The 22,790-nt window shown below is 44.1% G+C and overlaps 1 protein-coding gene across 1 annotated transcript in view; it reads right to left on the bottom strand.

The window, feature by feature from the left end:
* Nucleotides 1-1,463: 1,463 nt before the first annotated feature.
* The window catches only part of HIC2 (HIC ZBTB transcriptional repressor 2), a 73,242-nt gene continuing 51,915 nt past the window's right edge, over nucleotides 1,464-22,790 (bottom strand). The window contains exons 2-3 of the mRNA XM_057380766.1: nucleotides 11,517-11,660; nucleotides 1,464-5,356 (exon numbers count right to left, since the gene is read on the bottom strand). Of these exons, the coding sequence (XP_057236749.1) occupies nucleotides 3,608-5,320 (1,713 nt within the window). The 5' untranslated portion in view covers nucleotides 5,321-5,356; nucleotides 11,517-11,660 and the 3' untranslated portion in view covers nucleotides 1,464-3,607. The remainder of the gene's footprint in view (nucleotides 5,357-11,516; nucleotides 11,661-22,790) is intronic.

Below are 22,790 nucleotides of genomic sequence, written 5' to 3'. Positions count from 1 at the left end.
AAGCATATACTTAAGCTGCCTGGCCTCTTTTTTTTTTTTCTTTTTTCTTATTTTTTTGTTTGTTTTAAAATTGTTTTATTCCTCTTGAGGCTCTTTGTGTATTTAAAAAAAATCAAAATAAAATTAAAAAAAACAAAAATGCAACTCCCTCCCCCCCCACCCTAAAACTCTTAAAATCTTAAATATGAAACTAGTGTTTTGCTTTCTCATTAAAATACAGAAAAATGTTTGATACAATACTATGTCGTACAAATGCAGTTGAGTGTTTAGGCCCCAAGCAGGCCTGAAACAGTCCCTGAAGTTTTGAGTATTATTAGTTATTCATTATTACTGTCACAATTTGGAAAATGTTGTTTATACTCAATCTATGGAACACAACTTTACACAGCTATTTGAAAAAAGAACATAATTTCCTTTTGTACAATACTCTTGCTGTACACAGACTTTATGTCGTACTGTTTAAGTGCTGGGGAGGGGATTTAAAAAAAAAAAAAAGATGCTCCAAAAATAGTTTTAAAAAAATAGCATTGGGTCCTGAAACTTCAACGTAATTCTCAAGGCTTAAGAAGCAAATGAAGAAGGGGCCTGGGGCTGGGGGAGAAGCTACATCACCCACACACATGTAAAAATGGAATTAAGTGAGGGGGAGCAGGGGCTTTGCGTGCTGAGGAGCTCGGTGCTGGTGCTGCCTTCGTGCTTTGGGCAGCTCCTGGCTCAGTTCCCTCGGTCCCAGTGAGAGCTGCTGTCCCAAGGTGGTTTCTGGCAGCTCCTGCTTGCCATCCCCATCACCACAACCTGCAGGGGCAGAGGGAATGGGGCAGACCCACATCCAAACCCTGGCCAGAGCCCTCGCTAAGGGAGCCAACCCTGCTGTGGAAATGGGTCCTGGGCTGGGTGGCTCCAAAGTGACCCGGTACAGGATCGGCTCAGCCCTGGGTGGCTGCACGGCAGGGAAAGGCAGGGTCAAAGTGCCAAGGAACTCATCTTGCACAGCTTCCCTGGGCTCTGCTCAGGCTCTCTCTGAGAACAAGGTGGATGGCAAGGCCTTCCCTGTCCTCCCCAAAGACAATTATGGGGACATTCTCGGGGGGTTGGCAAGGAATCATGGAGAAAACAATTCAATATATATTAAAAAATGTGGAAGTGCTAAAGACACTAAAAGCCTACTTAACCCCCGAAATGAAAACAGCGCATCTCAGCACAATTAGATAAAACCAAAAGTCCATGCACCCCTCTGGCGCTCCAGGGCTCACAGGCGTCCGGGAGCAATCGGACAATGGCACTGGGARAAGCTCATGGAGCCGCTGGAGAGGGGCGAGTGTTCCCTGTAACGTGACACCAGGCCAAGGCTCAGCGCCTTTGGGTTGTCTATTGCTTGGAGCCTGGATTCCAGTTTCCTCAGTTCATTCAATTGACCCAAAAACTTCTCATGGACTAGTCTACCTTAACAAAAAAAACCCCAATAGAAAATGAAGCTTATATTTCTTTGTTTTAGTCAAACATGCTCACTTTTTTCTTTTTTTTTTCTTTTTTGGTCGAAACTTTAAAAAATTGTTTGTTTGTTTTTTTAAAAAGACAAAACGTGAGGTTYGGTAAACCTTACGCATAGAGAATATACTGGTTTGAGTGAAAAAAAAAATACCAAAAACCAACAAATGAAAAAATGCAAGTGTAAACCTTAGTCATTGCAGAAGGGATGATTCTACTGGCTGTGAATTTTTACCACCACAGTCACGGGAGGCTTGAAATAAGCCATAGCTTTCCACAAGGTCACGCCAACAAAGTCAAGGGGGCCAAGAATCAGTGGGCAAAGTTCTCTGTCTTCTCTCCTAAACCAATAGCAGCTGTTGGCTGTGATGTCTTATGCAGATGTTGCAAGAACATTTTGTTTCTTTTTCTTTTCATTTTTTCTTTTTTTTTTTTTTTTTTTGTGCGTGTGTTAAATTGTCTAAAAGGGAGGATATGAAACACTTTGGTTTGTTTTCTCCTCCTCTCCCCCACCTTATTGCACTCTGGATTCTAGTAAATTATAGGCTGCTATGCCCTCACCCTCTGTCCTGCCAGGTGTTTACAGACTGACCCAGATGTGCTGGGGGAGTGGAAGATGAGGGGGACATTTTCCCCTCCCCATAGTATCCAGATTCAATAAACAAAGCTGGAAAGGGCCCAGAAAGCTCAGAGAAGTTTTCTGCTTTTATCTAAAAGTGACTACAGACAGCCAAGAGACTGCGAATTGAGCCAGTCCAAGCAGCCAGCACAGCCTCTGGCTCAGTGTATTTTTTGCTTTGTCTTTGGCCAAGCTTTGCTTTAACATTTCTCTAGTTGACTTTTGATGGAAGGACGGGGTGGTAAAAATCCCTTAACTTTAATTTAGCTTCTACTTTTATACATTTAATTACTTACAATAAAAGAAAAAATGCCTAATCTTTCACTAACCATCTTATTGTTCTCATGAATTCAAGAGGTAGCAAAGGTAACAAGTCTGTCCACACAGACTTGCTCTTTAGTGAGGGAGGAAAGCTAAAAACATACACACACACAAAAAAATAAAATAAAAAAATAATAAAAAAGTACCTATGGAACTTGTAGCAAGTCCAGCCTACATCAAACCCCCTCCCCACCCACCCACCCTAGAATTAACCTCAGACCTTCCAGTTCAAACATTCACATAAACGTTACAATGGTTTTTCCTTTAATAAAACAAGTACCTCTAAGCAAAGAATATTAATACGAAACTACTAGAAAAGTAAAGACGACCCCCTGCTCACTGAAAGAAATTCCCAGGGCATCCAATCCCTGTTCAGTCATGGGTAAGGCAAAAGAGGTTTGTGTGTTTTGTGGGAGAAGGTGGCACGTGGTTATGTGTGCCAAGGATAAAGATCAAAACCAAAATGGGGAGGGATGGTGAGAGAGGCTTCACCACTTTGAGTGAAGTACTGGGGCTGGTGCAGCCCTGGGAGTTGCCCTCCCCACCATCACCAGCCCAGGGAACGGGGTGGGCTCCACCACTGCTGTGGCTTTCCCACAGTTTGGAGGGGCCACCAACCCTGTGAGAGGGTCCACMGACAGAGCTTCTGCACTTGTGAATGCAACGCTGTTATTTCACAGCTACTTAGGCCACTGCAAAGGTGTACTTTACTTTATTTTCTTTTTAATGGCAAGAAATACCCCTCCTGGGTTTGGTTTTAAGAGAGGAGGTGAGTACAGTGACAGTAACGCAGAAAGAGGCAGGGAGGGGGGAGCCAGCAGAGGCTGAAAGTCCCCCAAGGTCCCCCCTACCTGCACCAGATAATTAATATGGCAATGAAGTCGATGTGTGCAAAAAGAAGTGACATTTCTTGCCAGGTCATCAAGATTTGAAGGGAGACTGGGACTAAATGCATCAGCTTGGCTGTGGACCTTTCTTTTTTTAAAAAAAGGAAAAAATGAACTTTTTTTTTAAATGTTAAAGCTACATTTGTTTAGGCCTCTCATGACTGAACAGAGTATGGGGAGTTGCCCCCTTTTTTGTTTTTTTTTTTTCTTTTTTCTTTTGTTTTTAAGCAGCAAGTCTACAGAAAGGTAAATCACTGCGGATGGGCTCGAAGCTCATTCTGGAGTCTTTGGCTTATGTGGGAGAGGTATGCATTCGCAGGTGGCTGATCAGATTGCGCTGCTGGGTGAATTTCCCACCACACAGTTGACATTCGTAAGGTTTTTCTCCTGAGTGGACACGCATATGCTCTGTTAGTCGGTACTGCCGGGTAAAGCGCATCCCACATTCCTCGCAAGCAAAGGGCTTGAGCCCCAAGTGGCTGCGCATGTGCCGTGTCATGGTGCCCCGCTGCGTGAACATCTTGCCGCAGATGTTGCAAGGGAAGGGCCGCGTCAGCCAGTGAGTCTTCTCGTGCTGCCGCAGCGTGGCTGGATCCTTGTAGCTCTTCTCACACACCGAACACTTGAAGGGCCGCGACTCCGCAGCRTAGGACTGATTGGGGTTGGACAAATCCTCGGCTTCATCCTTGCTGCCGTACGTGCCTTCCTCCTTGATGTAAAGGTCTTCCTCGGTGTGCGTTTCCACGTGGGCGTTGAGCTGCTCAGAGCTCGGGAAGCCTTTGCCACAGGGGATGCAGACATACAGGTTGTCACCGTAGGCCACTGGCTCAAACCCCTCCTGCCGGTAGACGTAGTTGGCACTGGTATGGCCGCCGCTCTCGCTCTCACTCTGGCCGCTGTCGTCACTGTTCTCCTTACCATTTTCCACCTCCTCCTTACATGGGTAAGGCAGGTCTGCCCCRTAGGCCCCAGCCAGACTCCTCTCCACAGACTTGGACAAGGGCCCCAGCAGGATGCCATTGGGCAGCCCTTCACCCTCGTCCCTGTCYTTGCCCCCTTCCTTTCGGTCAAAGGCGTTGTCTTTCTTGATCCACTCCTTCTTGCGGGACGAGTGCCGGAGGCCCTTGCGCTGGCTGCCCTCTGTCAGTGAGTGGTGGCACTCCTCGCTCAGATCCATCTCCATGGGGTCGCTGCTGTCCGCCATGCTGTGGGGGGCTCCGACCCCGGACTCGTCGAACGATGAGGCACTGTTGGCTGCAGGGGCTGAGGCAGATTGGGGAGAGCCGTGCTGGCTTTCGCTGTGCTGCGTGTCATCGTGGGAGGCTGCGGCAGGGAGCGAGGGGCTTTTTTTGGACAGGTCGAGGCCTAGCTCCTGGTCACCGGTGCTCCCGTTGGCGCTGCTGCCCCCACCACCATTCTTGCTGGCTCCCCTGCTTAAGGAGTGACAGTTCTCTTGGTTGGAGCTGCTGATGAAGACCTCGTCATCAGAGAGCTTTCCCTTTGACAGCTCCTTTGAGTGTGAGCCCTTCAACCCCTCATTTGACCCTGAATAGCGAGCTTGGATGACTGAAGCAGTGGAAAGTCTCTGACTCCTGGCAGATCTCCCGACACCAAGGCCACCGGCCTTGCCAGCAAAGGACTTGCCATTCCGCTTCAGCTTCTTTCTGCAGAGAGCTGCCAGGTCGTGCAGTTGGAGGTAGCTTGCTGCGGTGAGGAGAGCATTAAAGTTCTGTTCACCAGGCTGGTCAGTCGTTAAGAGCTTACCAGTATAAATAAAGTCCAAGATCTGCCGGAACACGGTGGGATTCACCATGTCCGTATCTAAGTTTATTAGGTTGTCATGCAGGACAAGGGATTTGAAATACATGCTGCTGGCTGCCAGGATGTTCTTATGGGCACGAAACAGGGCATTTTCTACCACAATGATCACATCACAGAGGAAACCTTTGGCTCTTTGCTGGTTCAGCTGCAGTAGCAGTTGTTTGGCATGATTTGGCAGTTCCATCTCCACCTTCTCTTCCTCTCACCTTCACCTTACCACCTGCAAAACAGGAGGATGAGAGGTGTGAGCTTGCTGTTTCCACTAGAACAGGTCACATTTAATAAACTGGTTCAACATGGTGCAGTCTATGTTAGGCTTGACACTGACTAGGGAGATCTGAGCTCTGCAAGCTGTGATCCTGCTGAGAATACAGAGAGAAGTATTTCTCATGCCAAGACTTGATTCAAGTCTTTCAAAAATCAGATTTGTAATTATCTTTTTACAAAAGCAATCATCATTGTCTGGAATCGCTATTCAAAAGATAGCAGCATGAAAACAATAGTTAGGTACAGGGAAAAGCTGTTCTCTCCTGACACAAATTTGAAGAGAGGATGAGAAGCGAGAAAAGAGGAAGAAAAGAGAAGCATCTACTTCGCTGTCATTTGCATATCTGAGCATGTAAAATAATTAGCATAAGCTGCAGCTTCCCTGCTTTAACATGTAGTTTGTTTCTTGGCTGGAACACGTTGAAATCTTATAACACTCAGCAGCTCTGGGGTTGAGAAAATGACATGCAGCAACTAAATCCATTGAAGATGGAATWAATCACACTGAGGTGTGAATGGGAAGCCTCCTTAAGAGTATGAAAAGCTGCTTTAAAAACCACCCCCGTGGCAATGTCCATATCCCAATCTATTGACATGAAGGGCTAGAATCARCCCTCAACTGGCTGAATTTCAGGATGCTGAGCTAGCAAAATGCCACTAAATATCTTCCCAAATCTGAAACAGTTTTCTCAAGTTAATTTTGTTCTGTCTTTAATTTTGAAAGAATTTTGTTTAAWTTAATAAAGTCAAGTAACATATCTCAAGTCACAGTTCCTCTACCCTGAAATACTGTAAAGAGAGGAAAATTGTAGTTACTTCCATACAGTTCATGCATTTCACAAACAGAGGTCATGATGTACTTTTGTTTAGATGTTTATAATGGCCTTCCCAGTAGTATGGACTATAGGAAACACCTAATTTGAGAACTAATGTTCTGACTAATGTCAGAACTAACTGCAGCTGCACCTTACAATCTATAAAACCCAGAATTTAAATCTGGGGCTGCATTCAGAAATCCAASATCAATTCTGAAATTATTTTTCCTTGTTGGTTTTGTTTGCTTGTAAATGCCAACTACTACTTGTAGATAAATATCTGTTGAAGTTAATGTAAAATAGTTTCTGAAGTTCAAAAGTAGGAATTAAATACCAAATTTACAATAACAACCATTTTAGCTTCTACTTCCTYTTTTCCTTTCCCAGTTTATGGTATTATTGAAACATTTATTGAATGAGAAGMAAGCCATAAATACAGAGAAACAAAGAGGTTAAGTTTTCTCTTAAAATCATCATCAGTTGATTTTGTTATTGTTTGTGAGTCCCACTACCACACTCCATCCCATCAGAGTTCAAATGATGAAGCATTAGACTGTATTATCTTCCCTCTGTGCCAAGTACACGTACACAACAAAAAGAAATAAGGAATGAAGCTGTTAGTATWAAAAATTGCTTCCCTCAAACCTGATTCTTACTACCTGGTGATAAATAGAAAGATTTCATTTGGCAGAAAGGTAAAAAATTTACATCATCCATTTCTGCATAACAGAAAGGTTTTGCTATATGAAAAAAGCTACCAAAAACAAAACAAATGCAATATTTTCTACAGCATTGTTTCCTGAACACCCTGGTACTTTTCCCAAMAGATCTGCCAAGCAGGTGCCTCCCTTCTTCCTCAGGACACAGCTCTTCATTGTTTTGCTGGTCAGCCTGGTGCTTGCTTATGCTTTTGGTGGAATTTTGTGGCAGCTTTTCAGTGCAGCAGCACCTAATTTAGCATCCACACAGATCCCTCTGGCTCAACACCCTGACCCACAGCTAAAAAGGCTGCTCTGCTTTTCTGTTTGATTTTGTTTCAGTGACCGATGGGAACCCAAGAAAACGGTGGATTCACCACTGTGTCTTTGTGCACATGGATGTTGTTCCCAGAGCTCAGTGGCTTTAGAAAAGGCGGCAGCCAAAAGGAGGAAATACAGGCTTGCCATGGGGCTAGTTTCACCTACAGTGTTTTTGTAATAGAAACTCACCCTGCAAAATCAGAAAAATGTGACAGGACAGGGATTACCTCCACTGAGCAGTGTTGAGCACTTTAAAACCAAGTTTTGATGTAATTAGTTACATCAGAGTTGCAGCACKGAGGCAGCGTGTCTGGTTCTAGTGGCTTGCTTCCAGAATTGCTGATTAAGGGGAAGAAGCAGCAGCAGAGAGGCACAAAATACCCACTTTTATCTAGGCAGGCCAGTAAGAGCCCCTACTTCTGGGTCACTGAGATCATCGACAGAGGAGGACAAAAACATTGCTTGCAACGTAACAGCATCTCTCTGTGTGAATTCATCCTGCTCAAGATAGCACGACAAACATAATGGTGCTTTTCTGTGCATGTAACACACAAAATCCCTGGGTATGATTTGTAAGTGTTCCAGAAAGGACAAATATGGAAAGGAAGGGAAACAGCATAGCCAGTATTTTCTGCTTAAACAAAGTAATAATAATAATAACAAAATGTAACTGAAGTAAAAGTATTTAGTGAAGTAAAAGATCTTATTTCCAATTCATGTGGCACTTGAAGCAGAGGTCTAGAAATCTCTGTGTATGAGTTGTCTAAGCCTTAAGGCTTGCTGCAGCCACTAATGGAGAATAATTTTAGTGGTTTGCTTTTTTTTGTTCAACTTTTTTTTTTTCTTTCTGCCGTAAATGATATTGAAACCAAGTAATGAGCCTGCAGAGAAAGCCCTGGAAACAGGGTTAGAATTATAATTCTGCTTTTTACTGACCTTCACGAGGAAGATAATGTTATTATTAAACTTCAGTATGTTCTGCAGCARAAAACTAGCATAGTACAAGTTGTTTAAATTACCCCTATTTATCTTACATGTCAAATTTTACAGAACTATTCAYGTTCAGTAGGACATATGTATAAGGTAGGCTATTACCTTCGTAGATTTTAAAAGCAGTGRTCAGATGTAAGCACTATAACACTGCCTATCAAATTTGAATTTGTCAGCTGAAGTCCAATGTGAATTTAACAACCCCAGCTAAATTAATGTAATGAATCAAGGCAGCAAAACCTTCAGCCAAGCTTAGAGCACTGTGTTTAAAATTTTGTCAGAATTGCCCACCGAGGGCTTTTGACCAGGACAGGAGTATGGCCCACAGAACACTCCTTTGACTGATGTCCCTTTGTTGACAAAAGCCTTACAGCAACCTGCCTTGCGTATCTCARCAAAAACAAATYAACAAAAATAAATCCAGTCCAGATRTTTTCCAGAGCTGGCCAGTTACAAACCCTTCTTTAGCAATGATGCATTTTAGAGGTGGAGAAAGAAAGGCATGTTAGAAAAGTTGTTAGTAAAAGAGAAGCAGGCATTATTCCTTAACTTAAGGCATTCTTAGGATCTCACTTCTAGCTGAAAGCATGGGACCACGGACAACTATGAGTTTAAATCCTGTGTAAAAATTATCTGCCTAAACAAAGGGGCAGCCCTAGAAAGGCCTTGCTGTCCATTAGTTTGCAGAGCGTCTCTTAACAAGCCCTAACATTTGAACAACATCACCACAACCCCCCAAAGCCCTAAAAAATCACAGTGGGTTTATACTTCTTGTATTTCAGTATCATTTTTAATAACCCTTCCTTTTCTGTTTTCTGCAAAAAAAACCGAGAAAAAAACACTGTTTACTCCCTGTTCAGAGGAGATGTTGCTCAGAAAAGGCTCAGATGCATTTCTACTAAAAAACCCAAACCCCAGACCTCAAGAATACATAGATGTCTCACTGGGGCCACAGTTTTTAATCACCAAATGTGATGTACAAAATTTCACCCCTTGGTGTTTAAAAGAGGATCACAGAAGACTCTGGACAAACAGCAGCAGTGCTATTTACTACCTTTTCCTATATTCAGGCTGGTTACCTCACATTCAAGACACACATTTTTTAGAGCARTGAACYTGCTCAAATACTCCYGTGCAAGGAGAGAATGAAACAAGACTAAGGCTCTCCAGTACCTCCACCATATCCATGACACTGAGACACAACACATGCAAAGACATGAGAAGTACAGGGCACAAATCACAGAATACAGTAACGCTGCAAGCAGATGCCACACATGGAACAAAGCTTTGCAAGCTGAGAGCTGACAGCATCTTAATAAGCAATGTCACCCCAGGAGCTGGGGAAGTGCGAGCTGCTGTGCCCAGCCTGGGGCACACGGTGACCCCATGGGCAGCAAGGCTGTGCACAACACACAGGCTGCCCCTGGAGCTGTGCTGCTCTCACTACACAGCAGGGAAAACTTCATTTTCTCTCAATTTGCACAAAGACTCTGGACGTCACGGAAAATGAAATTGCTAAGCAGGGGAGAAGAGAAATCCCTTCACCCCTTTCAACGGTATAAAATCTACATATTTACTACAGGTTTGATTCTCTTTAATATCACTAAATCTCTTCCTAAAAAGTAATYGGTGAATGAATGCTAAATGTGTTATCTTAGCAATCTCTGGCAGGAGATGCTGTTTGATTTCATCTCTGAGTTATACATTGCAGCACATGAATATTGTTTACCTTTTAAGAAGCAACACCAGTGAAGCAAAGAATCAATCAAAAACAGATCTAAGGAATCACTCATTTCACGTRGAGGATTTGTGGCTGGATGAGAAGGCTAGACACCGAGCACCTGAACAGTGAGCTAACAGTACTGCAGATAAAAACCAACAAATAGATTAGATGGGATGTATCAAATTAGATGCTGTTAAAACGTCGGCCTACTGTGCACGTTATAATAGACCCAGGGAAATACAGTGGCCTGCTTACTTATTTCTCCACCTTCCCAAGCAGTTGTGCTGAACTGAGCAGACACTGAGCAGTGAGCAGGGGGAAGAACAAGACAAAATGAAATCCACTGTTTCCTACATTGCTCTCTCCCACCGATTTATGACATTAAAAAAGTCCAGCTGCTACTGGAACTGAGTGAAACTGAAACAGATGACTTCTGCACCCTTCAGTTTCAGATGAACCAACTATTTTTTGAGCACTTAACGACCCCACTGGGAAGAGAGCTTTCCTGCTCCTCACTGGTTCATCTGATCTTCCTTTCCCCACATCCCAACAGAACTAGGACACTCAGAGGTGTCAGTGTAGTGGGTGGTTGGTTCATAGCCCCTAACCTGCCCCTCCTCCCCAGAGTTGCACTTGGCAGGTCATCAGCCCATGACTTTTAAGGGTATTCACATTCTAGAACAGCAAAAGCATGGGGAGGAATGTTGGAACTGTGTTAGTCCAAATGGTTCCCTATCCCCAGCCCCTGCGAGCAGTCAGACAGCAGAATTCAGAAGCTGAGGCACAAACATGCATTTTCATCATTGGCAGTGGAGCAGCAAAAGCTCTGTGAAGAAGGCTCAAGCAGAAAACAGGATGCAGCACCCTTGTTTTTCTCACACGAATATTTAGCACTTTAAAATAGCTAAGACCAACATGTGAAGTTACTCTGGCAGAGGTCTGCAGAGCTGGGGGAGGGAGAGAAAACATGCAGGACAGAGCAGGATGTGCAGCTGATTTTGCAGGTATGGGCATGGAAAAAAGAAGGAAAATGGAGGATCATTTTGCAGAGGATACCACATCAGCAAACTGAAAGTGGCCCTTGTTTAGTTATTACATTCCAATTAGTGCCAGGCAGAACTGCCCTCCCGGCTCCCTGAGGCAGCTCTTGCAGGAYTCCCGCAGAAATGGCACAGCTTTATGGACACGAGCACCTGTGCGGTACCTCTGTGCGGCAACGTTTGGACATTTGGGACGTGGGCAATACCTGCTCAACTGCTACCAGCTCCTGGCCCAAAAAGGAGAGAAAAAGAGAGTGAGATGATTTCCCRGGCCCTTCTCTTATGTTCTAGAATAACAAGGAGAGCCTGACATGGTGAGGCCCTTCTCTACTGCATGGCAAACTTCCCAGGGAAGGGGTATCTCCATGGGTGAAAGGGTAGGAGCCCTGTGTGCATGAAAGCACTAACATCAGGAGAGCAAAGTGATTTCCAGTCAGTGCAAGGCTGCAGCAAAGCAGGACACCTTGCTATACAAGCTGAGACTACGAGCAGTAGAATGCAGATTAACCACTTGGTTGCCGCTTACCATGCCAGGTACATTGGGCTAAAGGCACCTCCATCCAGTGCTGCCCGACGTGCCAGGTACATCCCATGATGTTCCATTGACATCACAACAGGCCATCAATAGAACGTGGCTGCACGGATGCAGAATGGAGAACCAGCAGGGACGCTGTTAAATGCAATTAAAATACTGCAATCAAAATTGAAAGGTACATTTTAAAACAGCCACCTGCCTTAAATATGTAACTGCTAGAACAACCTCCCCACCACCCATCTCCCCATAACTGCTCAACTGCGACAGAAGCGAACAGAATGATTCTGCAAGTCTCTTATTGACACTCTCTGGCCACTTCCAGACATGACTCCCAATGGCACTGAGCTTCAGGGGGACCACACCACATGTATCCAAAACCAGCAAATACCAGCTGGATGTCTGCACCAGCTTCCTTCTGCSCAGAAATTCAGGCAATGAAATATCATCACCATTCAGAAATGCCCCTACAACAGAACAGCCTGATGCCAGAGCTTCATGTTCTCATTCCCCCCACAGTATAGGCAGCAGAAGAAACTCTTCAAAGCTCATCTCTGTGTTGTCCCCATTTCCCTGTTGCACTTCCCAAGCCTTTGAAAATCTCTTCTACAGACGCCATTGAGCCAGGGTGGATACTTCGGTGCAAGATGGGAGWAGATACTGTATACCCTCTCCTATTTATAATGATACTTCACTGATAAATTAATCTCCATTCTTGGAGACCAGAGGTCAAGTTGATTCATRGTGAACCGGAGCTTGTACGAGCATCGCAAAACTTAAGATCTATAATTCCAAMCCTCCCCTACCCGAAGGAAAAAGCAACATCATCTTTCATGATGAGAAAGGCACATATCATAGATATCCTAGGTTTGACAAGCTGATTGTATCCTCTGCAGTGCATATCCTTCCCACAGAGCTCCTCTAATCAGCTCCAGCRGGATTATTATGGAGGACAGTCTCAGGGTAAATGCCAAGCACAGGTCCCTCTCTACAAGTGGTGATGCTGACCCAGTGAAAACAAACAAATAAAAAGCCCAAACCCACCAAAAACCAGAATGGAAATAAATCTGCAGCCTGGCCAGGATTTAACACAGGTTTTTAGACCTCCTGATGAAGTGAAACGTGCCTGGCTCTTATTGCATTGATGGCTACAGCTGTGTTTCTGGAGATAGAAATCTTACATTTAAAAAGTGAAAATAATATTGATTATCTACCTTAAAAGATAAAAGGCCAAATGAAAAAGACCTACAATACTTAATGCCATTGAATGAGGGAGAGCATAAAGGAGGACACAGGCCTGAGAAATGGAAAGCATCATCATGAACAGGACAGAGAATAAGGAGACAGTTCATTCTTCCTGAACATCTGCTGGGCTCAGGCCCAGGACAGTGTTCCTATCATTCCCACYTGCATACTTCACCCCACAACTCTGTAACTAAATCCCTTTCACACTGAACTAGTAGGTCTTTTSAATTCAGATCACCCTGTTTTTTTGACTGCTGTAGGCTGAAGATTTTTAAATCATGTCAATACAATTAAGTGAAATGGAAGCAACTGTTTGCCTACTGACCTGGGCTGTGCTGAGCCAAGAAYATTTGCTGAACTAGTCTGAACAGACCACTGCCAGCACGAACAGGCCAACCCATATTTAACTACCATGCAACTGGAAGGATAATGGGCCAGAGCTCCAGGAATTTGAAACTTCCCCTTCTCCAGAAGATCACACTCTGCACTGCACTGGAGCAACCTGAACTTCTGGCTGCATCTCCGAGCATCACAACTTTGCAAAACCCTCAGCAATACCAGCAATACTCAGCTTAACCCAGGMTGAATGCTGCATAGAGATATTTCTTGAACACAACTCAAACGTGGAGTTTTTACACCCAGATTACATCAATTTGTTTATTGGTACTGTGAAGCAAGAGCTCTTCTCCATAGTTTTATTTCCCCTCTACAGCAGAGTTTAGCAGAGAACTGCTTCTACCAAAAGTGTTCCCTACTATTAGAACATCTCATTGCAGTCAGAAATGAAGCTTCCTGCCAATTCCTAAACAGAGGGCTTATATATTATACATTTATTGTCACTGCTGACATGTAGGAGCCTAGGATTACCCAAACCTCTAGTGGGAGGAGGAGAGGCATGGACATTGCAGATCTTGTCAGGCAGAGTCAGGCACTAAAAATTCCTGCATATCTGCAGAGCACAGTTGATCTCAGGAACAGAGCAGTGGCACAAAACAAAGTTTCAGAAGCTCGTGACCACTTAGTGACCAACAGTAGACTCTGGGCTTCTCTGCAGTCCTGCAACAACTGAGCAAGTCCAGTTTCAGTCATACCTGCATTACAAGTAGTAAAGGCAGCTCCGGTGCCCAATGCTAATCTCATTTAATTCATTTATTTACTCCCTATTGCACAAAAATAACCTCATATTGAGTGAAGTAGCTCAAAGACCCCTTTGGTGTGCAAAATTTCTGTTTCCCAGCTATGTTTGAGCCTTGATGTAGAGAATCCTCCCTTTACAATGCAAGAATTTAGGACATGACTAAAGGATTGTTGCTGCCTCCCAGCTAATCCCAGAGAGTTCCAGGCTTGGGGCCTGTCCTTCAGTAAGGTAGGCCACTGGGCAGGGGGTGCATGGGATGGCAACCTCATGCTGAGCATTGCTCTGAGGGCAGGAGCACACCCAGCACTGTGCAGAAGGGGGAATGTCGTGATCCTCTTCCAACCAAGACTGTCCTGGTGGACACTCCCAGCTGCAGCAGCTTTAGGGCTCTGAGTCACCACAGGTACAAGCTGATAGCAGGTTGTGAAATGCAGCAATACTGGAGCGAATGCACGACCCTTTCAGTCGTCGCTGCAACTGGGGAGGGATCTCCAAGACAGGGATGAGGCAGGCAGCTGGAACTAGTGACTGTGACTCAGACTCCTTAGTTACATGGTTTGTTAGAGCAAACAAAGCCTCAGAATACTAGGAAAAAATGGAGCTGCTTTGATAAAGATCCTCCCAAATGGCCTGTTTACTTTTATTTCTTGTGTGAACTCAGCAAATGTTTCTGCAGAGAGAAGCAGTCTGCACAGGAGCATCTGCATACCCARTACTGCTAATACCACAAGCTTGCAATAGTTAACACTAAGTTTCCACGCTGAGGGGTGTAGTAACTGTCTTGGACCAAAATGTCATCTCTCTCACCATATGCCAGATACCCGTGAGCACAAAACAAGCATTGCTCTCTCTTTTTTTCCCAAGAAGAAAGCATCTCATTCCCTTTACCCATATCTATAGATGCAGCAACAGCTCTTAATATAAATGAAGCCTTCAATTCAGCACCTTTAGCACTTTATTAATATTTTTTTTCTTTGCTCTTCCCCCAAAACTGACCATATACTCAGCCCTGTACTTAGCACAGAAATCTTTGGGTTCAAGTTTCACTTTGGTGAAGTCTTTCAAGCAAACCACTGTAAGAGTTGTTCCAGGCCATATTAAGACTGTACTGCCTTCCAAACATCCATCCAAATCAGATGTTAACTGATCACCCTGAACCCTTTGTACTTGGTTCTTTACAGCCACCAAAAAGTCTCTGCAGATCTGAGCTTGGCAAAGAAGAGAAGGTCAGAAAGCCACTATTGCTTGTAAAAGCAGAAGGCCTAGCAGACTCAAAGTTTTGCAAACTGTCTGTATTGCATCCAAAATTCTCCAAGCTGAAGATAACCTAACGGGAAAGCAGAATTTACTCACTTTCAGAATTCTTCATTTCCTTGGCTRCTTTTCCTCAACCCCTACTTCTTACTTTGACTGTTTTCTTCACTTGAGACTTCAAGCTTATTTAAACCCAGCTCACAGATTGCAAAGAGGTCACAGTACACATGTTTCCAAAATCCACCTCTTCCCAGCAAGGCTCCCATCCTGCCAGCTTTATCCTGCAGCCCTGCACAGCAGTGATCCAGGGCTGCAGATAACTCAGGCACATTTGGCCAGCCCTCCCTGGTCGACAGCTTCTCAGCTTGGGGGATTACAGCCCCAGGCACGTTATGAAAGGCAGCCCAGCAAGGTCATGGGGTGTTGAAAACTTTGCTACAGTCCAAAGCACAGGATCTTCCTCCTTTCCTTCCCTCCACACTACTCTTGTCAAGGTCAAGGATTTCCTGGCAGTCCTCAAAGCACACAAATTATAGGCTTTTGTCATGAATTAAGACTTAAAACTTCTCTTCATTTTAAAAAAGTAGAAGGGGTGGAGCAAGGCAGGGGGGAAGTACTTTTGCCTAAGATTTGGTTTTGAAAAGGGGATTGACAGCCTATGTATATGCTTTACCCTGTAATCTAAAAGCTCCTCAGGACAGGACCCTTAGAAGCATTTTATACTGARCCCTATACACATCCCAGAGCAGGAGAAGCAACAATTCCCCGCATCCATTCCAGTCTGCTCAGCTTCTCTTAAATCAACACTGCCAGAAGGCAAGACAGCACTATAACAAATTAGCACCACTCACAATTTGTTGAAGTTGCTGTTGCTTTGTTTGTTTATTTAAAACACGCGCACACACACACACACACACACACACAAAGCTCCCGAGCCTGCTCTCTGCTGCCATCCCCCAAACTCCGGATCTGTGTTCTCAGAGAGGCGAGCAAAGGCTGGGGATTAAACCCATGCAGAGCAACAGCCACTGTGCTGGGACTTTGCTCGGGTTTTGCTCTTTTGCTACAAGCAAAACCAAAGAATGCCCACGCTGTTCCAACCTGGAATGTCAGGGTGTAGAAATCCTTATTTCAGCACCTGAATAGGGAAGTGTTGTTAAGAAATGAAAGAGCCACAGGCTTGAAAGGACCCAGCGCTAATAAAACTCTTAGTGCTAATGCTATTTATGAACATCCAAGGGATAATCTGCACCCCTTATCAGCCCACAAGATTATAAGATCTTTAAAATAGGAAACATGTCTTACTTCATAAAGCACTATATAAGTTTACAAAGCACAATATTAGTGGTAATAAATAATTGTCAGAGTCGAACGCAGAGGTGGCTGTTAACTTGAAGCACTGTTCCCATTTCATTCTGAGCTCTGGGTAGGAGCACTACATTCACTGATTATGCTGGCTTGGTCTATTCTTATGCAYCAATCTGGTTTTATTTTAAGAGATCATTGGGGAAATGTGCTCTGCTTATACTCACAGTGGAGAAAGTAACGTTTGATCATGAGGTGATCACGCTGAGGGTGATTTTAAAGAGCCGTAGTAGATTCTTATCCTTCCACCAAACACAGTCTAGTTTGCCAGCATGTGTCAGTGTGCCAGCAGTGATTCCTCGACGCAGCATTTCTATCTGTAGGCACTTATCACACACAGAGCACCCTACTATCAGAGCAGCTGCTCACCAGTTACAGCATGTAGCCTATGGAGACAGCTCCTCTTTCATTTCTCTGGGTTCATATGACAGTAAACTATGGGCTGCTGCAGGCATAGTTAGAAGACAGTAAAGTCAGCATCATCCACTCAAACCCTTACATGCTTTCATTCAGTTATTTTTTTCATTTTTGAGATTTTTTTCTGTCTTGTGAATGCTCTAAATATTTTCATTTCTGGCTGCTGACAGATACCTGCATCATCCAAAGCATCTCTGCTYACCTGGGCTGAGCATGTCTTTGATTTCTGGACAGGTGAACACAACAGATTGGTATCTCCACAGTTATCTCCACCAGTCTAACAACAATTAAGGAAATGGCAGGATTTTATAGTCAGATTGAGACCTTTGCATGAAATTCTGTTGGTGCCAAAACATTATCATTTTATTCTTCAGATAAACCATGATTTATCAAATGTTTCAATACTCAAGCTTAAGTATTTCAAAAGCTACTCACTTTACATTTGTCACCTAAGGAAATTACTAAGCAATTTGTGCATTTTTCTCCTGCCAGAAAAGAAAGCCTCAAAGAGCAGAGCAGAATGCATCACCCTCCTTTCAGCATTATTAAAACCATCTCATTTGTAATTATTCTCCTCAAGATGGGTGTGGGGGAGTGAAAAATCTGTAACAGRTTCTATTTTTAGAAGATAACCTTGGGAAAAACAGGAGGTACCAGAGAAACAGGCATGAGGGGTAAAGTTATGACAGTAGTGAAACTAGCAGGAGACACAGGTGTACCAGGTGTCTGTGCCAGAGAGCTCTGAGAACACAAATGTGGCCACACCTCCTGCAAGATTTAGGCTTGGCTGGCAGGTTTCAGAGGCACTCAGAATTCACAGAGACAATTCACATATTTAAAACTTGAGCAAGAGGTTTTTCTTAAAAAAAAAAAAAACAAAACAAAAACCAAACCCACACTAAAAGATTATTTTAAAAGTTTGCTGGATCACTTCCAGTGGAGCTCTCCCCTCTCAGCAAGAAAAGTGGTTAGAGGGAAAAAGAAAAACCAAAACCCAAAAACAGCCAGAGAGGCTGAAGCTTCCCTAACACAGATGAAACAACACAGCAATTTTATACCTACATAAATAGGATCAGAATCTAGCCCAAGGAGTAATACACAAACTTCTGCTAGCAGCCACAACAAACACTGATACCACACATTAGAGTGGAAGGAAAGAAGTAAAATTCTTCCATCCTTACCATTTCCAGCAGAGCCCACTGATACAACAGCATCAAGAGACACACAGAGGATGAAAAAGTGAGGATACATTTGGACTAAAGCCTCTCTCTTGGCAAATGTGCATTTCCAAACACCTTTATTCAGTATCCAGCTGCTTTCAGCCCCTGGCCCTTGGTTGCACATTATTCAGCCACATGCAGTTCTGTCCCAGAGAAGGGCTGAATAAATTGTGGCATTGTTACACCACAGCRCAGGTGCTCAGGAACACACACATCCTGAGGCATGTGCCTACAGCCACAGGGCTRTTCTGATGCCATCCAGCTTTCTCTGACCCACCAGCTCAGTCTCCCTTGGCTTAATCTTTTCCCTTGTCCGGGCATTTTCTTGGACCTCACTCAAAGAATATGTTTTAACAGCAGGAAAACCACCTCAAAATCCTAAACCAAACAAGTCAATGCCTGTAAAGCACCTGAGTAAGTTGCATAGGTGGCATCCTCCTTATCACAAGRTATCCTCTGTCACAGGTTCTAACATGGCTTTCACACACCTGCTTTCTCTGCAACCTCCTGTAAGAAGCCTGACAATAATCCCAAATCCCCAGACYCTTCCAGGAGCAGTCCCTGCACACCCAGACCCACTCCAGACAATCAAAGTCTTACAACAGGGTATGTAATGTAAAAACCCTTTTAATCTTGTGCAGGCAAGAAATGGCAGGGACTTGCCTGTTGAAAAATTAGAAGGTATATAGTAATTCATCAAATTGATTTAATAGAGCCAGCTGTATGTGTGAATGCTGGCCCCAGCAGAAACAGTCCCAATCCTATGCATTTGCTTACAAATAGGCAAGGTGCCTTGGCACAGCTACTGAATCCTTTGAAAAAGTTGGTTTTGACATGTTGGAAAAGCACTTGGATTTTTCAGCTGCTCTCTAAGTAGGAGGTAATTCAAAGAACACACCCAAGATCTGCAGCAGACACCAGTTTTAAATTTATCTTCATTATGTTCTAATTTTTACACAACTTTCTAACATTTGCAATAGCCAGATGAAATTTTTCAYGTTTCTAAAAATGGAGGATATGTCAGGAAAGCACTGTTACACATAATTTRTTCTTTCTCTAGTGATACTCAGAGTCCAGAGTCCCAGCCCAGGGTTTCTACTTATATTTTCCTGTGATTTCTAAGCCAACAGAACAAATATAGTTGTCAGGTTTGGTGGGTTTCAAAACAAAAGGTGTATTAGGAGGGGGATTATTTATTATCATATTATTTAACGGATTTAGTGAGGAATCTAAAAGTCTGTGGAAGGGTTTGTTGGAGGGGGATTAGAAGGGCCTTGTAAAAACAACCCCACTCACTCCAATCACAGGGTTTGTTCCTCTGCTCCACATAAAATCATAAAATCATTTAGGCTGGAGAAGACCCTTAAAATCAAGTCCAACCATTAACCCATCACTGCCAAATTCACCTCTAAACCGTRTCCCCAAATGCCACATCTACRTATCCTTTGGATAATCTCCAGGGATGGCAATCCCAYCATTTCCTTGGGCAGCCTGTTCCAAYGCTTGATGACCCTTTTCTTGAAATTTTCCCTAATATCCAACCWAAACCTCTCCTGGTGCAACTTGAGGCCATTTGCTCTTGTCCTATTRCTTGTACTTGGCAGAAGAGACCAACCTTCACCTGGCTACCTCCTTTCAACCTTGTTGAGCCTCACCCAAGTGGCCTCAGCCCATGGATCCAGCCTKTCCAGATCCCTCTGCAGAGCCTTCCTGCCCTCCAGCAGATCAACACTCCCACCCAGTTTGGTGTTATCTGTGGCTTTACTGAGTGTGCTGACCCCCTCACTCAGATCTCAGATAAGGATAACCACACTAATGCCTTCTTGCCTTCCCACGAGGGAAACAAATCCAAAGGAYCTGGCATGAAAGGCCTGGAAAACACTGCACTCAGACACATGGTGGGGAGGTGCTGGGAAGCAAAGCAGCAGCTGAAGTTATATGGAAATAACAACAACATTCACAGAAGTTCCCCTTGGATACATGTCAGCGTGTGGGAATGAAGGATTAAGATTGAGTATTTGCATTTCCAGTCAGATGCCAAGATAGCAAAGCTGGCAGGCTGAGGTGTTGTGGTGTTCCTTGAAGGGARTCTGCAGCCATGAACAGTGTGTACAGAGCTCTTCTGCTTGCAAGTGTCTCTCTCTCTAATAGTGACTATTTTGAATTTTTTAAAATGTGCTCCAGGTTAGTGCTTATAAAAATAAAGCATTAACAGCTCCAGCACAGCACAAGCAGCTGGACAAGCTCTGCTGACAGATCCTTGCCAACACAACCCCAAATTAATCCTGTGTTGTGCTCCCAACCCACACACACAAGCAGGTAGTGCCACCGTGCCAACTGCTTCAGTCAGCATGTAAGAGCAAAGTGCCATGTTATTAGCTCTTCTAAAGGCCACAGCAGAACATTTTGATTCCTGCATAGAATAGACACCTGAATAATTACAGCACAGGGCTGAATCTTCTGGCAGACATGGCTTTTAAAATAAGACAGAGCACTTGTGCACCATTGCATTCTACAACAGATTTCAGTGCTGTTGTGCTGCTTTTTTTAAGGCCAGCATTAACATTGCCAATGATACATCATTTCCCAGCTGGAAAAAAAATTCTGAAACAAATCACACAGAAAGGGAGCCATCATTACAGAKGATGAGGCACCATGATCTGTTTTAGGGCATCCCAGTCAGAACCATCACCAAAAAGGTCAGGTCTTGGCCTCTTTCTGCATCAGCCCAGCTCTGCCTSAGCCTYACAGCCCCATGGACCTCAGGGCAGCACAACAGAGCAGGCAGCAAAACACAGCCAAGGATCGGGAACACCCCTGRACAAAGCTGGCTGTAAAGCCAAATCCCATGTGTCAGAGGTCACAGCAGTAACTGAGGATTGTGCTTCAACCTCCCAAACATCCTCCAGTATCAGCTGGCAATAGGTGAAAGATGGTTGTGAGACTGAGGAACAGTGAAGGAAAGGTTCTTAGAATGATTGCTGACACTGTGTGGTGCATGCACAGCGAGAAGGCAGAGCAGAGCAGGGCTGGGATCAGGAGGAGCTCAAGGGAATACTCCTGAGGACCTTTGGGCCTAAAATCCTCCTCTCCAACACCCCAGTTTCCTTAGCCAGAAGTGAGATCAATGCCTAACAACTACACAAGATGCTTCCACTTTGTAATAATCTTCATTTCTGGATGAGTAATTGTTGTTGACTTCCTCCCTTGGAACTTTTAACAGCCCAGCAAGAATGAAAATTTGGAGATTCTCCCCAAAGTCACCCAAATGCATCAGAGACTGGAATCTGCTGCAGGGCTGCAGTACCTTGTCTCAGCAGATTCAGCGGGTAAYGAGGTCTTCTGAAACAAACTGTAATAAGGTGTTTCTGCCTGGACTTGCCAAAAGACCTTAATGCAAATAGAACTGCAGGAAAATTAGGGTGGACTCTAGTGGCTGCCTCCCCCTCAGGCTTTTGGTTTTTCTGGCTTTTTTTTTTTTTTTTTTTTTCTTTCAATCCTGATGAAATTCATTACAGTTGCATTTAAACTGATGTTGTGATTTAAATTTCTCAAAGCAGGCATGGCAGGTTTGAAAGCCTGATCTATCAGAGTGTGTGTGCTTCCTGAGAATCAAGGTAGCTGCAGAGCTTTCCCCAAGGGGTGCCTCGTTGGTGCTCTCACCCCCTTGACATGTTTGCTGTCACACAGGCCACTGGATTCCTGGCAAGTCGAGCAGGMTTGCTCCTTACAGCCAAGCAGCCCCACATTCAAACATGCCACTGCTTTCCTTGAAGGTATTTACAGTTTACTTTTTAGTGCTACTTTAAGTTCAAAGGGGCTAGTAAAGCCCCATTAAGCCATTTACATCAAACTGGTTAGTTAATTATCCTGTTGCAGGCTTTAAATTAGCAATTTATAGCCCCTTCCCTGGAGATGCCAGTATTTGGAAACAACTCAGCCAGGACATTTTGCAGGGTGCAGTTAAGGAACAAAAAACACCMGTAAACCAAAGAAACGCTATGCCCCCAGCCTACCCCCAAAAAAAAAACCAAAACAAAACAACCAAACCCAGAATAAATATTTTCAGTTTCTGATAGGACATCTGTTAACTTTGGGAGAATCCAGTAGGAACAGAGGTGGTGGAGAGCCCCCTATTATCAGCTAGCAGGGACAGTGAGGCCGGGTCTGCTTTAGGCTGTGCAGCAAAATGKGATGTGCAGAGGCCCAAAGCCAGCCTGGGAGGGAGCACAGCTAAAGGGGGATTATTCCTTCCTTACAAGAAGAAATATTCTGCTTCTTAGTAGCATAATCAAAGGTATTTTTACATTCATATGTACAAAAATGTGTCTGCCCACAAGGGAGGAAAACTATTTAAGGGTTTGGATCTGGTCAAACTGAACACCAGCATACAGTTGCAGCTCTCTTTCAGATTAAGATGAAAAAGACACATATTTATATCCCCCTGTCATAGGGGTTCATGACTCCATGGGCCAAGTGAGGCTGGAGCTGAGGGGTCTCCCTTCCCAGGATCTTCTCCCCTGCCAACAACCTTTAATTTCTGAGAAGGAGAGTCTGTCATTCCCTCAGGGACTGGTTATTCCAGTCCACTCAGAGGGCAGAGCTCTTACAGAAGAGAATTACAGCCTT

Source organism: Malurus melanocephalus, unplaced genomic scaffold (assembly GCF_030028575.1).
Source record: "Malurus melanocephalus ecotype Western Australia unplaced genomic scaffold, MMel_1.1 scaffold_470, whole genome shotgun sequence".
Lineage (NCBI taxonomy): Eukaryota > Metazoa > Chordata > Aves > Passeriformes > Maluridae > Malurus > Malurus melanocephalus.
Note: the sequence above shows the minus strand (reverse complement) of the source record. Positions and strands in the feature narration are given on the sequence as shown.